This window comes from Lathyrus oleraceus, chromosome 1, assembly GCF_024323335.1.
Source record: "Lathyrus oleraceus cultivar Zhongwan6 chromosome 1, CAAS_Psat_ZW6_1.0, whole genome shotgun sequence".
NCBI lineage: Eukaryota > Viridiplantae > Streptophyta > Magnoliopsida > Fabales > Fabaceae > Lathyrus > Lathyrus oleraceus.
The window spans coordinates 124,001,063-124,017,426 of record NC_066579.1 but is presented as its reverse complement, the minus strand read 5'-3'; the positions used below and the strand labels follow the sequence as shown (position 1 = coordinate 124,017,426).

Below are 16,364 nucleotides of genomic sequence, written 5' to 3'. Positions count from 1 at the left end.
TTCGACCCCACGGGATTACGTAAGTAATCGACTAGCGGTTTACGCCAATCACTCTCTCTCTCGTCGTTGACAGCCAAAATTTCAAAATGATTTTTATCTACTGCCCCCAGCTTCATGATCGCCAAATCTGACGGTGACAACACTGTTGCTCGTACTTTCTCTCTTACTTGGTTCTCTTTGTCTTGGTCTTTCGACGTTTTATACCCTAAGGCTTCCTGTGCCAAATCATTTGCTCTTTGGTTTTCCTTCCGTGGTATGTGTTGGAGATTGATTTGCTCAAACCTCTTGAGCAGTCTGATGGTAACCACGAAGTACATGATCAGATTTTCTTTAACACACCTATACTCTTTTGATACTTGTTTAATAACTAACTCCGAATCTCCCATAATTTCGACATTCCTTGCCCTCAATTCCAGCAGTAGTTCAAGTCCTGTGATCAGCGACTCGTATTCTGCTTCATTATTGGTGCATACCCCTTCGATTTTGTATTTGAATTCTGCTGGAATTCCATCTGGAGAAATTATGACTCCTCCTATCCCAGCTCCATGCTTATGTCTTGACCCGTCAAAGTATAGCCTCCATGGTGCTAAATCTACGTAATTCTGCGTCATTTTGACCATTGAGTGGTCGACCAGAAAGTATGCTACTACCTGCCCTTTCATCGCTTTCAAGGGTACGTACGTCAGGGAGTATTCTGTTAACGCTTAAGCCCATTTCCCAATTCGACTATGCATAATTGGTTTAGATAGCATATGTTTAATAATATCAAAATGAGAAGATACGTAAACATCAACAGGCTTGATATATTGCTTTAATTTCGTACAAGAGAAATACAAGCATAGACATAGTTTTTCAAAGTCACTATACCTAGTTTCAGGATCGTTAAGCATTCGACTAAGGTAATACACAGGTCTTTCGACACAATTTTCATCCTCTTGGACTAACAAACTTCCTATAGTCGATTGTGAGGCTGCGATATACAATCTCATTGGCCTATGTCTAACGTGAGGGGCCAATACTGGAGGCTTAGTCAAATATTCTTTGATTTTGTCGAAAGCCTCTTGGTGTGCATCCTGCCATTTGAAGTCTTCGTTCTTCAGTCGAAGTAGTGGGGAGAAAGCTTTTGTTTTTCCACTTAGATTTGATATGAATCTTCTAAGAAAAATTATTTTTCCCAAAAAAGATTGCAGCTCCTTTTTGGTCGACAGAGGCTTGACGTCCATAATGGCTTTTGTTTTGCTTTGGTTTACTTCAATGCCCTTTTTGTGCACCACAAAACCAAGGAAGTCGTCTGCCTGCACGCAAAAAGCGCATTTTAATGGATTCATTTTTAATCCATATTTACTCATCCTCAGGAAAGCCTTTCGGAGATGGTCGACGTGAGTATGTCGTCCATTTGATTTTATCACAATGTCATCAATGTAGACTTGCGTGAAATCCTCAATGAAGTCATGGAACATTGAGTTCATCACCCTCTGGTATGTTGCTCCGGCATTTTTCAGGCCGAATGGCATGACCACCCACTCATAAGTCCCTAAGGTTCCTCGACATCGAAATTCCGTCTTCGGCACGTCTTTTTCTGCAATAAAAATTTGGTTATATCCAGCATAACCATCTAACATGCTTAAATACTCAAAACCAGCGGCCGAATCGACTAGCATTTCAGCCACGGGCATGGCATATTCATCTTTTGGGGTGGCAGCATTTAGATCTCTAAAATCAATGCATACTCTTAAAGACCCATTTTTATTTATGACTGACACAATATTGGCCAACCATTCGACATACCTTGCAGTTTGAATAAACTTGCTTTTCAAGAGTCTTTCCACTTCTGTTTTTATTTTTGCCATAATCTCTGGGGGCGAAACGCCTGGGCGTCTGCTTCACTGGCTTTCTTCCAGCTTTTATGGGCAACTTTAACTCGACCAAATCTCTACTCAAACCAGGCATTTCATTATAATCCCAAGCAAAACAATCTCTAAATTCTTTGAGTATGGATATTACCTCAGACTTTAGTTTGTTATCGATGTTGGCGCTTATATATGTTGGCCTTTTCTCGCCATTCTCGCCAAGGTCGACTTCTTCCAAAAGGTCTTTTGGTCGGATCCTCTTTGGTGCCTTTGGGTGTTTTTCGAAGCCTAAAGGTTCACTGTCGTAAATGCAATTCAGACGCTGCATGTCAAAGTCCCCTTTATTCCACGCATATGCCTCAACAACCATGTTTTCTTCAGCCTCTATTGCCGACTTTATTTTGTTTTCAGCAACGTATGCCGAAATCTTTCTTAAAGCTTCCAACTCAGACATCATCACTGGCATCCCCCCAGCCTGTCGGCCAGATACCCGTGTATGGTGGATCATCTAGGCGTTCCACATCCCAAATGAAGTCGTGAGTCTCATGTAGAGTTAGAGAGACGAAAGCTTCACTTAGATTGGCATATACATCCTCAACTGGGAAGCAAGGGGAGATGTTGGCCAGCTTTCTTTTAAACTCCTTCTTGCCGACATTATTCACGTCGGCCATAAAATATCCTTGGTCGGCCTCAATTTTTTCGGCCACCCCATCCTCTCTCCAAATCACCAGTCTTTGGTGTGCTGAAGAGGGCACAGCTCCGACGCCATGTAGCCACTCTCTGCCAAGTAGCAAGTTGTAACTTGGCCTTGCGTCTATCACCATCAATAGTGTCGGTCTGGTCACGGAACCTACTGTAACATTCACCATAATTACTCCCATGGTGCTTTTCGTCTTCCCTCCATAGTCCGACAAAACCACGTTATTAGACCTGATGTCGATGTCGTACTTGCCAATCTTTCTCAGAATATGGTGGGGCATGATGTTGACTGTGGCACCACAGTCGACCAAAATTTTGTTGACGGTCATGCTTTCCACCTTTGCCCTGATCAACAGTGGTTTCAAATGGTTTTTCATGCTCATTGTTGGTCTTTCGAACACTGCCTCTTGGCTTTCAGCAGCACCATCGTTCAACACAAAATAGCATCTTGGTCGATGCAAAGCCATTTCTTCAGCTTCATCATTGTCCCCTGACTCTTCGACTTCAGTCACACACTCGTATTCTTGTGGTAAGATTGATACCACGTTGACCAGGATGTCAAGGCTTGCTTCAGATTCTAATTGAAGTCATCAGTCACTTCATCAGAACATTTTTCAGCTGGTCGACGAACATACTTTCTTATCCGTTCTTTCGCCGATGTGTCGACCTTCACAATTTTCTTCTCAGTACTCGCCTCGCTGGTCATGCCCCTTGCAGCATCTCTCTCAGCCTGTTTACGCCTCTAAAATCTTCTGCATTGAGTCCTTGTCATGGGGTTCTTTCCCAAATAGTTTTTAGAGATATGTGTCCTCTTTTCAGTCTTGAATTCACGCCTATAGTTTACTGCTAGACCTCCTCTAGTATCAGCAGCAACCCCTTGTGGGGTGTTTTGTCTTTCCTGAGGCTTAATCCAAGTACCTCTCGGAGCACTGGCCGAAGGCACGTAGCTCTTAGGCCTTGTTGGGTGATTTCCCACAACCCCCTTTGAGCCTCTTGGGTGATTTCCCACAACCCCCTTTGAGCCTCTTTCATTCTGGTAACCCCTGGTTGGCGCATTTCTTTTGCTCTTACCTAGCTGCAGCTTCTGGAAGTTTGCTGCTGCTATTTTGTCGGTGACAGCACCACACCTGTGAACCCTTGTTTTTGCAGCGATACAAAAAATCTACCAAGTCTTCATCAGCCCTTGGGTAAACTTCAGCTATATCGACATCTGGGCTTTCCCCAGTTTGTTCTAGCATGTTGGCCTCATCATATTCACTGATCTCGACCATGTTGATCTCGACTGGTTCCACGAACATGGCTTCCTCCTGGTGCAAAGGATCAGTGTCGATCTTCATCTTGCGGCCAGCAAATTTCAGCCTTCCTTCTTGGATCGCTTTTTGAACCAAATCACTGAAAAGGTAACAATTAGAGGTGTTATGACCAAGATAGTTGTGATATTTACAAAACCCTCTTTTCTGTCGTTGTTCCACTGGTGGTATTTTAGTACCAGGCGGCACCACCATCTGCCCATCTTTGACTAATAAGTCAAAAATTTCCTCACACTTCGACACGTCGAAAGTGTAAGTTTTCGAAGGGAATTTTGGGTTGTTTTCGACAGGATTCTTGCCTTGCGCAGGTAGCAATGAGCGACACTCATAAGCGGACCCTGGCTTCAGTTCGGCCACGTCGATTTCTAATTTGGTCGACGAGGCATAATCGGCCTCACGTATTGGGTCTATCGCGTCGTATTCGACAAACGCTACCTTTTCTTTCTTAGATTTATTGTGCCTAATTTTTTCTAGCCTCAATCGTTCTAGATGTCGAACTCTGTCAGCCAGTTGTGACATACTTTTCACAAAAGTTGGATCTATCTTCTTCCTAATGGAATAATCTAAACCTCCTGCGGCCATTTGAACTAGTTCATGATCTGGCACTTGTGTGAAGCACCTAGCCTTTAAAGACCTAAAACGATTTAGATAATCATCTATACTCTCAGCGAACCTTCTCTTAATACTAGACAATTCCACCAAACTAATTTTAGAGTGTCCTTCGTAAAATTGTTCATGGAACTTCTTTTCTAATTTGGCCCATGAGTCAATGGAACTTGGGGCCAACGAAGTAAACCATGTGAAGGTTGCCTTGGTCAGAGAGGAAGGAAAGTTTTTTACTCTTAAGCATTCATTATAAGCTAAATCCCCTGACTCTGTTAAGTATCTGGCGACGTTCTCTATTGTCGATTCACCAGACTCTCCCCCAAATTTAGTGTACTTAGGTACTTTCATCCCCCTGGGTGCCTCGGCTTGGAGAATAAACTAAGCTAATGGGGAAATGTATAATGGCCTTTGTAACGTGGCACCCATGCCATTTCTAGGCATAATCTTTTCGACAATAGTTGTTAAATTATTTTCCACCGCCAAGTCTTCTTGTCGGTGTTGATCAACGATTTGATCAGCATCCTGCTGTCGGTTGACCATTACCACCTGGTTACGTCCCACAACTCCGGATTCGACGCCTTGATGTTAGAGGGGTCTAATGATTTGTCCTTCGTGGACTGTCTCCTCCTCTGCTTCCCCTATTTCTATCTGCACAGGAACAGTCGGTCTAGTTGTCGGCGTTATATGTCAGGCCGGTGGCCCCAGAAAATTTCATAAACGCGTCAACTGGTTCGCCACCTGTCTGTTTGTTTCAGCAGATTCTTGGATTAGTGGATTGAAGATTGTGCTCATCTAGTTGGTCAACATATTAACCAATTCATGGTTATTATCGTCCATTTGATGTCTCAACACCGCTACTGAAGTGTTCGACAGCGACATAGTTCTGTTCTGAGTAGTGTTCCTTATGTTGCCCCCTTGCGTTGATCCTTGCAAGGGAGGGTTTGTTTCTGAAAACAGTGTTGCACTGGATGTCGACTGATATCCGAGAATTAAGGAATATGACATTCCATAAAGCGGATCTGTGGTGCCAAAGCGCGGCACATAAGGTCTGAACTTCGTTATCGTTGATCCTGAACCCCCCGGTGGAGGCTGAGGTATTGAAGTTCCAACCGCACCCGTAGTCGACATGGTTGAGGCTGCACCTGTCATCAGCTGCAAAGTGACAAACTGTGAAACTACTGTTTCCGTATTGGACAAAGTCCCTCGTGGAACTTCATCAGCGTTAGTTTCTGACATATTCACACTACTTCGTGGCTTATTATATAACTTGCCACTTCTAAGTTTCATGCAATTTCGCAATTGCTCTAGCACCGTCCCACTGGGCGTGCCATTTTGTTTACTGTGGAAATTGGTAAACAACCACTGGTCCTCCCTGGTCTTAAAACGAAGGGTTACTTGCAGGATTGACCAGTTGATCCTAGGACATGTGCTAGTGCAAGTGAGACTTGTTCAAGCTTCGACGAAATGACTTTGTGAGGAACGGCTCCCAACAAAGTGTCGAACAAGTGTAGGGTTTTTCCACACGAGCGTTTTTTGGACAATGTTATCGCCTATAGGTGACTCGTGACCGACAACACTATAACATTCAAAAGATGTATACTACGAACATGCTTTTGGTAAACTCTATAACCGTGATAGAGTCAGTGTCGACAGCGTAAACGACAATGTAAAATGATAAATAAAAAACAAAAGAAATTAAGATAAAATTTTCAACGAGAACAATTGAAAAGTAGGGAAGTTGCATTGAAATAAATGTGGTGATTCACGTACATAACACTCTCAGAGAAACTCTTGCTTCCTCGCGCTGGGAATGAGAAGTTTTCTTACAAGTGATTTCGTAGTACAAAGTGAACACCCTTTAGCCCCTTGTGGGATACTCCTATTTATACTAAACTAGAGGAACTACTCTTAAGCTAACTTCCTATAAGCTAGCAGATGTTATGACCCACGATTTGCATAACCGCTGCATCCATGTCTTGCTAACTGCTCCATGTTATGGCACTCTTATTTCTTTTGGAACTGCTATTTTATTTAAATTTCAAATTTCTCCCGCCCAGATGTCAGGGCGAAGCTGTCTTCTGCATGTTTGCTTAGAATTCCTTAAGTCCCAAACCTAGCGTTGGTCGACATAATGGCCTATCGACGGAGCCAGTTTTCCCTGTCGGCCTCGTCCTTTGGTTTGCTTTTCTTTCTTGATTGCGTTTAACATCTTTTACCTTTTGGTAGGGTATGATCCCCACATTCATAGGACTCTTTCATTACTTGTGCTTTCAACCTGCCTTAGGGATATTTCGTGGTAATAATCTTCCGCATAAAATTCTGAGCAATATGTCTAATAAAGAAGACATGCGTTGAAGGGGGATCCTGCCAGCCATTATCAATGTTATTATATGCACTAATTATTGAAGGGTGCCTGTCGGTGATCAAATATAAGTTAGGTTGAGGTGCAACATGCAATCGAAGATTTCTTAGGAAAAAACTCCATCCCTCAGCAGTCTCCCCTTCAACAAGAGCAAAGGCGATTGGAAAAATGTCGTTGTTGCCTCAGCAGTCTCCCTAACTTGACAATAGTCCCTGGAGAATACTGTTTAAGAGCCAACAGGTATTTTGGAAGTTGTTTGTAAGACTCCTCCCAATTGCCATACACTTTTTCAACGTCCTTTGTTCTAGTTATCCAAGCCTTCCTATATGATAGCGTGTAGTGGTATTGTGCTACAAAATGTGAGATTATTGTACTCACCTTTAACGACGAATTGTCACCAATGACAAACAATATTTCATTGCATATTAGCTGAGAGCTAAGTTTCCGATGATCTTGCATTGGGTTTGTGAGCATGCGTGTGTGAACTGGACCCATGGATCCAATCTCCCAAGAATAACTCCTCTTCTGGTACGAAGCTGATAACTTGAAAAGGCAGTGCTCATTCAGTCAATAAATTTTGTACCTCAACGCACTAGTTCTATCAACTATGAAATCAACTGATAGTTCCATATGAAACTTTTTAATGACTTTTACGCAATCTTCTTTTGTGCGAAACGTGTCTCCTTGTTTCCAAGATCCTTGCATTTAAGGATTGTACCATAAATCTGATGAAGGTTCATCGGAACCCAAATTCAACCTTGTCATGTGTTGAGGTGGACAATATACATGACTAACTGGTAATGGCTCCTCTTATTCAGCAGCGTTAACCATTGAATCAACCAAAATATTGCCTTTTTCTTCTTCATCATCTACTACATTCACCTCGGCTTTATCGTCGTCATCAGTTTCACAAAACACTTGTGACTGATCAATGAACTGAGACACTTGTTGTTATTGTGGTAATATATACAACTCTATATCGTTGTACCCAGATTGTTCGTGACTGACAAACATATGCTGAACATCGTCATCATCTCAAATCTTCTTCTGATAAAACTTCACCTGGTTTTCTACAAACCAAACCGGATTTTTATAGATGATTTGACCCACAGTACTGCACCACAATTTCTTTTATATTTTTTGTTTCAGATATGAAAATTTTGATCGTCGATTTATTGTAAACCAAGTTACCTCTGTGTTGCGAAAACAAAAACCGAATAATTAATGCTCAAATATTTCACCTTCGGTATGACACCGATCATGTAATGTTGTGAGGAAGACATTTTTTTTAAAACTAACTTCAATATTTCTATTGATTTGTATGGTACTGATAGTGAATGCATTGATATATTGTCTACATGCAATTAAATAGTTAAACGTTGAATGTATTGATCATGCAATTCATCTGCACAGACAAGATAATACGATGCATGCGCCTGGTAGAATCTCTGCATACACAAAGCATGTGTCTTCACACAAGGAATCTCACAAGAATCTCTGTCCTAATAGTCCAAAGTAGGTGCCCATTCCCTAGGCGCATAAAATAACCTAGGCGCCCATGCTAATGGCGCCTCTTCATTGCATGGCAAAATTCACATGCATGTGCCACAAGCCTTGGAAATCTCCTCAACATAGTCTCGTACTCGGTGGACTACAAATTCATTCTTGCTTTGTTGGAGAGGTGGAGACCCGAGATCCACACATTTCACCTTCCTTTCGGTGAGTGTACCGTCACACTTAAGGACGTCTACATGTTTTTTGGGTCTGCGTATAGATGGTAAGGCCGTGAATGGTAGAATTAACCAGGACAACTCTATCTGCAATGAATTATTGGGTGCCCTTTGTGTGACGATCAAGCTGATGGAGAGTCATCCGGTCAAGCTAGGGGCAAGGTAGAAATTTAAAATATCTTAAACAATATTATGCAAGTATAATATTGTCTGAAGAATCAACTGAGTACGAAAAAATAATTAAAGCTCGGTGTTATATTATGATTTCATTTGGTAATTTTTTATTTCTAGAAAGTACTGGTAATACGGTAAATATTATGTATTTACAGTTATTACGCAACATTAATAAGGTAAGCACATATATTTTGGGTTTATCTGTATTGACCCATCTATATAGGGCAATGTGTAAAAACGCCAAAAAAAATACTTGTACTTTTTATTCATGTGTGTATTTGCTACAAGCATGGGGTTGGTCAAGAATGTTGCCACTCGTCCCGGTAAACGAGAACCCATGCATGTTCCTGTTTGCAACAAAGTAAGTTTAACACTTTACCATTTAATTAATTATACTTTGTAGTACAATTAACTGTAAATAATATTTTTCAATTTTTTATGATCTAGGTGGTCAGTTAGAGGGATGAACTACAATAAGTGTCTGAAACACGCTATAATAGTCCATCACAATCTATTGGACCAGACGATGTAATACTCCTACACAACTATATTTTAATTTAAAAATACTTATCAAATTATTTATCATCTAATCGGGTCTTATTGTTGTACAGTTTATTTGGAGGCCATATTTGGGTCTTGATCATCAGGTTAACCATGATGATGATGCAGTTTGGACATCATAGACACCAATTATCCAGTTCACTACTATGGAGATGCACCAGAGTGACCAGGTAAAACGGCAGTTTGGCATGCAACAACAGATTCCATAACCTCCTACGTGTTTGGGAGATTGACATAAAAAAAGACTTGATGTCCAATGGGATTATTCCGACTGGAGAGACTTCGCAAAAGAGATATTCCGTCATTGGAGGAATCGACGACAACACATCTTAAACGAACAATTCGTCCATGGTGCTAGACCAACTCAACAATATATGGCATGGTTTAGGTCGGTAACAACGCAACAATTTGTGTCTGAGCCACGATATTTGATGATCCACGCCAATTAGCTTCGCCATCATACGCCCAACAACAAGTCCCCGTCCAACACCAATGTCAAACCACCGGAACCCAACAATCAACCTCACGCCATCAACCTACCACATACACCTAACAACCAAACACCCAACTTCGCAACCCATTCATGCCACCCACCCAACAACCAAACACCAAACCTCGCAATCCATTAATGCCACCCACCCAATCACAAAACCAAGAATCAAAGCCTACCCACCAACAACCATACGCATCAACAACAACCGTCTATAGCCCAGATGATTCATATGGGTCACTTCATCGTAGCCCCCCACCAATGACCACTCAAACATCTCATCACCAAAACACCCAACCATTGTTTAACTATAGTACACCCCAGGAACCATTGCTTCATTTCCAAAACGATTCAATGTCCAAATTCGGGCAACTATACCGTCCACAATCCACCCAACCACATCGACCTAACTACGATAACATGGACACCGAACTCCATTACGGAAGCGTCGTTGGCCAGAGTCCCCCCCGGCTATTGGGAACAAATGATGACATATCTATCAAATATCGCTGGAACTTCCGTCAGACCTTCACACCAGCCATCATTGGATCAGGTAAGCACACAAAGACCCCAAACACCCCAGGAAAATCGTGGGAGACTTAGAAGACAAACTAACGTACCTCGAAGATTTTTTTTTAAATAGTGGTTATTTTAAGAAAAAATCACAAAATGAGTATTGTTTAGTATAAAAGAAACGGAAAAAGAAATAATTATATATATAAAAGATATTGATATAACTTATTTTGATAGCATTGAAAATAAAGAGAAAGAATTTTATAAAAAATTAAGGTGTATTTAGAAATTTAACTTACAAAATAACCTAAAAGTAAAAATAGATAACGGAAAATTACGTGGATAGACTATACTTTTTGAAAATAAAATAGATGATGCAATAGAAAGTGATATATATCATATTTGATTAGTTGAAAGTGTGTATTATGATGAATTTACAATAGATTTAGATTTGAATAGAAAATAATGAAATTTAGGACTATTTAGATGATGATTAAACTAATAAAAATAAATTATAGAAAATTATTTCAAGAAATAATGGGTATCAACAATTTTAATATCAGAGCACTAAGATTAAAGTTAAATAAGATAAGAATAAATTTTAAATAAAATACGACGTGAAAAATCATAATTAAAAATTTAAATAGAAATATTAAAAAGAAAAATTAAAAACCTAAAAAATGAATATAGTTAACGAAAGATTACGAATTATAGAACTTAATGATTTAATTAAAAGAAATAGAGGTAAAATAAAAATATTATATGGTAGATTAGATTATTATTTAATAATATAAATTTTTATAAGGTGAGGTTAAAATATTTAAATAATTATAAAAATATTCGTCATTAAAATTTGATCTTATAAATCCCCAAAACTATGTCAAAATCTTAGTTACCAGATATTCCATTGTCATCCAATATATGATCTTATAAATCCCCAAAAAAGGACATAAATAAAACGTTCTTAGCAATTCTTACCGAAACTATATAGATGTTTTTTTCAAACTTCAAGTATATAGTGTTAATTCCAAATAGACTATTATAACATTAGATACATAAAATACAGTACATCAGTGAAAAGTAATAGCTTGTAAAACTCTAGTTGCTTGGTTTGTTTATGGCTAAGTTCGTTAAGAAAAATTGAACTTAACTGAAAAACTTAACTAATTGTTCATTTTGAACCGAATTAAACTAATATATTTGTGGTTCCAAATTGAACCATTAATCCGTACTGTGACCAGATTATTTTTATGAACATAATTAAATTACTTCAATTCGTTTTTGATTTGTCAGAAACATTTCAATTTCTTTTACTGTGGTTCCGTTTATAATTTCTTTTAAAATATCTAGATACAAGTAGTACTTCTAAAAGATGCATCATTTTTGTTACACAATCAAAGTAGTACAATGTTGCAATCGAAGAAAACAGTTCTAAATGATGAATCGTTTTTGCTTGACAACGAAGTTCTTAATTCTGTTTAAGCAACACTTCCTTAATAACTTTGTCTAAGTTCTTGTATGAACAACCTCCTGGACTAGTGTTCTCCAAAGCCTTCTTCTTCAATTCCATTGCCTTTTGCCTCATCTTCTTTCCTTTCTCTCCCACCATCAATTCATTCACAAGCTTCTCCACCTCATCTCTCTTCACATTTGTATCGATTTCAGCTCCAATCTCCCATTCATTGCAAATAATTCTACTGTTTGTTGGCTGATCAGCAAAAAATGGCCAACACAACATTGGCACTCCAGCACATATACTTTCGGTGGTTGAGTTCCATCCGCAATGACTCAAGAACCCGCCAATTGAAGGATGGTTCAACACTTTCTCTTGCGGACACCAACTTGCTATTAGGCCTCTATCTGAAATTTCATTCACAAACTCAGATGACAAAACCACCGAGCCATCAATGACAAGATCAGGCCTAATGATCCACAAAAATGGTTTATTGCTATTTGCCAAACCCCAAGCAAACTCTAACAGTTTCTCTTCAGACATAACCACGATGCTTCCGAAATTTACATAAACAACAGATCCAGGTTCCTTGGATTCAAGCCATTCAAGACAGTTGGTATCTTCTTTCCAAAGATTGGAATCTAGAGATGCTAATTGATGATTAGATGGAGTTTGGTTTAATAATGAAGATAAAGGGCCAATGGTGTAAAGAGAAGGAAACATAGACAAGAGAACATTTATTACATCACTCTCAAGTTCATCAAAAGTATTCAAAACAATAGTAGAGTCTGTATGAACTTTATCTACCACATCGATTAAGAATTTTAATATGATATCATTGGGATCTGTTGTCCTTATAATGTCGACAATATCCTTCAACCGAAAATTTTTCAAACCCGGAATCCAGTCTACTTTAGTTTCCAAATATCCATTTGTTAGATAACTAACATCTGCATATCATAAATATCAAAGTTAATAGTTGTACATATACACATAATATATTCTGGAGAAAAAAAACTTAATTTTGCAGTACCTTTGAGTGGTGTGAGACCTTTTTCTACAAAGGAACGAAAGTGCAGAATGTTCAACAAAGTACATGCACTTGCTGAAAAAAAGAGAATATTTGGTAGTGCAAATTCTTCAGCAGCTTGTATAGTAAAAGTCATATAATAGTCAGAAACTAAGCAAGTAACATGTGGAATAAGACCAATATTTGCAGATTCATCAAGTCTAGAAAGAAGTTCGCAATAGGGTCTGAGGAAATTCTTTCTTATAGATTGACAAAGAGAAGGTATGTCTTGAGTAACATCACCATCACCATCCACTGGAGTTAAACCATCTGGTATGGTCTCAAACGTAAAGTCTATCAAACCATCAAAGACTTTTGGACCCTTTGATTTGAGCAAGCGTTTATGGTTGTATTCAGTGTTTACAAAGGTTACGTGAAAGCCTTTAAAGTGAAGAAGTTTTGCTAGTTTGAATAATGGATTGATATGGCCTTGAGCTGGATATGGAATTAACACAGCATGTGGTTTTTTCTCTGCAAAATGTCCCATATTTGATGATGTTCTCTGTTGGTATGTCGAGGCTGAAAAACAAGTGATAAGGATGTGCTTTTATAGGGAGAAAAAAAGAAAATATAAAAAAATTGATAAATATCAAGAAAAACAAACAATCTGAAGTCCTAATAGTAATATTAATATATTTGATCTATATATAAATTAGATATATTATTTATTTAATAAATCTAAAATATTAATTATTAAAAAAATAAAATTTGTTTATAATATAATCAGGAGGGAGTATTAGTGATACAAAATTTGAACTCTAAAATTAATATAACATAGACCTTACTGACGTTTGGCAATAAAACATATTGTCGATGCAGCACCTACATTTTTAAAGGAAGATCTGTCTGGTATGTTTGTTTTTTTTACACTAATGTGTCTGGTATGTATTAAAATTTAACATTGGCAAATAATTACGTCTAATTAATTTTGATAAAAATTTATCACCGAGTACTGATTTGTTATTGTGATACAGAACAATCTTAATGGTAAAAACTTATATCCTGATCCAAAGATACAATCCCGCACCACTTCGCAATCCAGGAACCTGCACGCGGGCATAAAATTGAATTGAAAAAAAAAACTGCCGAACACAAAGATAATAGCGGAAGAACTTTCACTACTTAATGTTTTTTTCGGAAATTTCTTATTCTATCATATGGGATGTAAAAATATCTTTATAAAAAATCGAAAATGTCTTTCAAATTTCGGAGATACATTTCCATACGTATCATGCATCACTTTTATGACGCTTCAAATGAGTGTCACTCATATTAAAACAAAAATTATTCCGAAGATGCATCTCCGGATACTTTCAACAAATATATTGATATTTGAACTGTCCAGTAGATCCAGAGATGCATATACGGAGGTTTGGGGTGGGATTCTGAAATATCTTTCACCTTTCATACTTGGAAGCGACAATTTCAAGATCGGTCGAGTATATTGTGAAGATGTTTAAGGGTCCACCCGAATATTAAAATGTAATGTTTCCTTTTATGTTAACATCATCTATTTAATGTTGATTTTATATTATAAATGGTTATTTTTCTGGTCAAAATACAAATGTTTGGTTTTGTACTTCTAGTTATGTTTCACAATGTTACGAATATGCATCTACATATAGATTCTGGAGATGCATCTCCGGATCATAAAAAGGCACATTCATATAGCGTCACTCTGAGTTGGTCTAGGTTGTGTGTGTTTGGATGGGTCAAAAGATGCATCTCCAGAATCTAAAGGCATTCTAATGTATATGGTGTATTAATAAATCTTCTTTCTTTAGTCCAACCAACGCATGTGGATTCTTGAACATTATTTGGTAAAGGTCTTGTATCACTAAAAGGTAACAAATGGTTTAATATTCTTTCCTTATTCACATGTGCAGTCTAGTTAAAGGTTCATATGAAATACCCTCGTCACAATTATAAATAAAAATAATTGATTTCAAAATAAAATTTACAATAATATCTTTAGTTATATTTGATCAACTACCAATATTAAATGTTTTTCAAATAAATGAAGGATATATTAGTAATACAAGTATTAATTAGTTTAAAAGTTATAAAATTTTATTTATAATATTGACACATATTTAATGTCATTTTTATTTTACTTATAAGAGTGATCGGATGACGTATGGAATATGGAGATTCAATTTGAAAATAACAACTTTTATAAATTTGATATCTAGATGAGATGTTGTCTGACTAACGAATATTTTGACACTAATGTAAATCGTATTCCAAGACGGCAAAATTTTCGAATGAAAGGTCTTCCATATTTTATAAGGATTACATATCCAAATGATTCCTTGGTAGAATTATCAATGAAGCGGCAGTAACTACAATAATTTTTAATACTTCCAATGACCTTGAAAGTGTTCTAATGAATGTTTTTGCGCTTACGCAATTAGTCCTTTATCTTCACCTTTACATCAAAGTCTACAAAACCACTTGACATCTTTAAGTATTAATCTTTGGAAAGAAGATAATAAGTCTCTCTTGAATCAAAGGAACCAAGATCTGTTGTTTAGCCAATAACAAGCAATCATTTTTGTGGGTCATTAGGCCTGATCTTGTCATCGGTGACTCACTGTGTTTTGTCATCTGAGTTTGTGAATCAAATGTCAGATAGAGACCTAATCTCAGGCTTGTGTCCATAAAATCAACTGTTAAACCACCATTCTACTAATGGATTCCTAACTCATCGTGGATGGAGCTCAACCATCGAAAGCATATGTGTTGGAGTTCCAATGTTTTGCTAGTTATTTTTCACGAATCAACTAGCAAATTATATGTGTGTGTGTGTGTGTGTGTGCGTGCGTGTGTGTGTGTGTGTGTGGTGATATATTTGCAAAAGACTCATAAGGGGTGAGAAGACCATGTCGCCACCGTTGGGAGAGAGAATCCTATCGCCTACGAGGGGTATGAAATCTCCCTTTGACATTCCTGCACACCCTATATAGGGAAACATGAGAAGTGATATGTCTCGGTCAATGATAATGCAGAAAAGGAGTCAAGGGCATAACCCATGTCTCCCTAGGAAATAGAGATTCAACGTTTCACTACCATTACTAGGTGGGCAGTTGCAGCTCCCAAGAAGCCCTAAAAACCAGACCCATAAACTTCTAAGAATATTTCGGCTTGAGGATCAAATGGATATTTTGAATACATACGAAACACCCCAAAGATATAGAGTTTCTCACCTCACGTGAGCTTACTCTCTCCCCAACAAAAACACCTTCGAAATAGGGTATGTAGCCACTTTGAGCTTTCCCTTAACCATCGAAAATCCTTAAAGCCTTTGGCCATCCTTACCAGTATATGGGTGCCACACATATATACTTTTTGACAAGTACGGTGGCGCCCACTATGGGATCCCAGTAAAAATAAAAGGGGTCACACCTTCCATAATTAATACCATTTTCATTACCTTCTCATGAAAATGACCAAGAAATATCCAGAATTCAGGGTTAACACCATTGCCGAAGGTTTCTCCAATGGAGGATGTTTCGGCTCCTCCTAGAGGAAACAAATCCAGCAGGTT

General features: G+C 38.2%; 1 protein-coding gene across 1 annotated transcript; it reads right to left on the bottom strand.

Moving 5' to 3' along the window:
* Positions 1–11,660: 11,660 nt before the first annotated feature.
* LOC127121412 (7-deoxyloganetin glucosyltransferase) lies at positions 11,661–13,332 on the bottom strand. Its single transcript, XM_051051911.1, has 2 exons — positions 12,782–13,332; positions 11,661–12,698 (listed from the first exon to the last, which is right to left on the bottom strand). The coding sequence occupies exons 1-2, from the start codon at positions 13,302–13,304 to the stop codon at positions 11,764–11,766; spliced, it is 1,458 nt and encodes a 485-aa protein (XP_050907868.1). The 5' UTR covers positions 13,305–13,332; the 3' UTR covers positions 11,661–11,763.
* Positions 13,333–16,364: the final 3,032 nt, after the last annotated feature.

What these genes read in the sequence shown, in the direction of transcription:
- LOC127121412 (XM_051051911.1), bottom strand. Translation starts at nt 13,304, where the DNA reads ATGGGACATTTTGCAGAGAAAAAACCACATGCTGTGTTAATTCCATAT. An exon ending in AGGTCTCACACCACTCAAAG is followed by an intron (nt 12,699 to 12,781) that starts GTACTGCAAAAT and finishes TATGATATGCAG; the next exon opens with ATGTTAGTTATCTAACAAAT.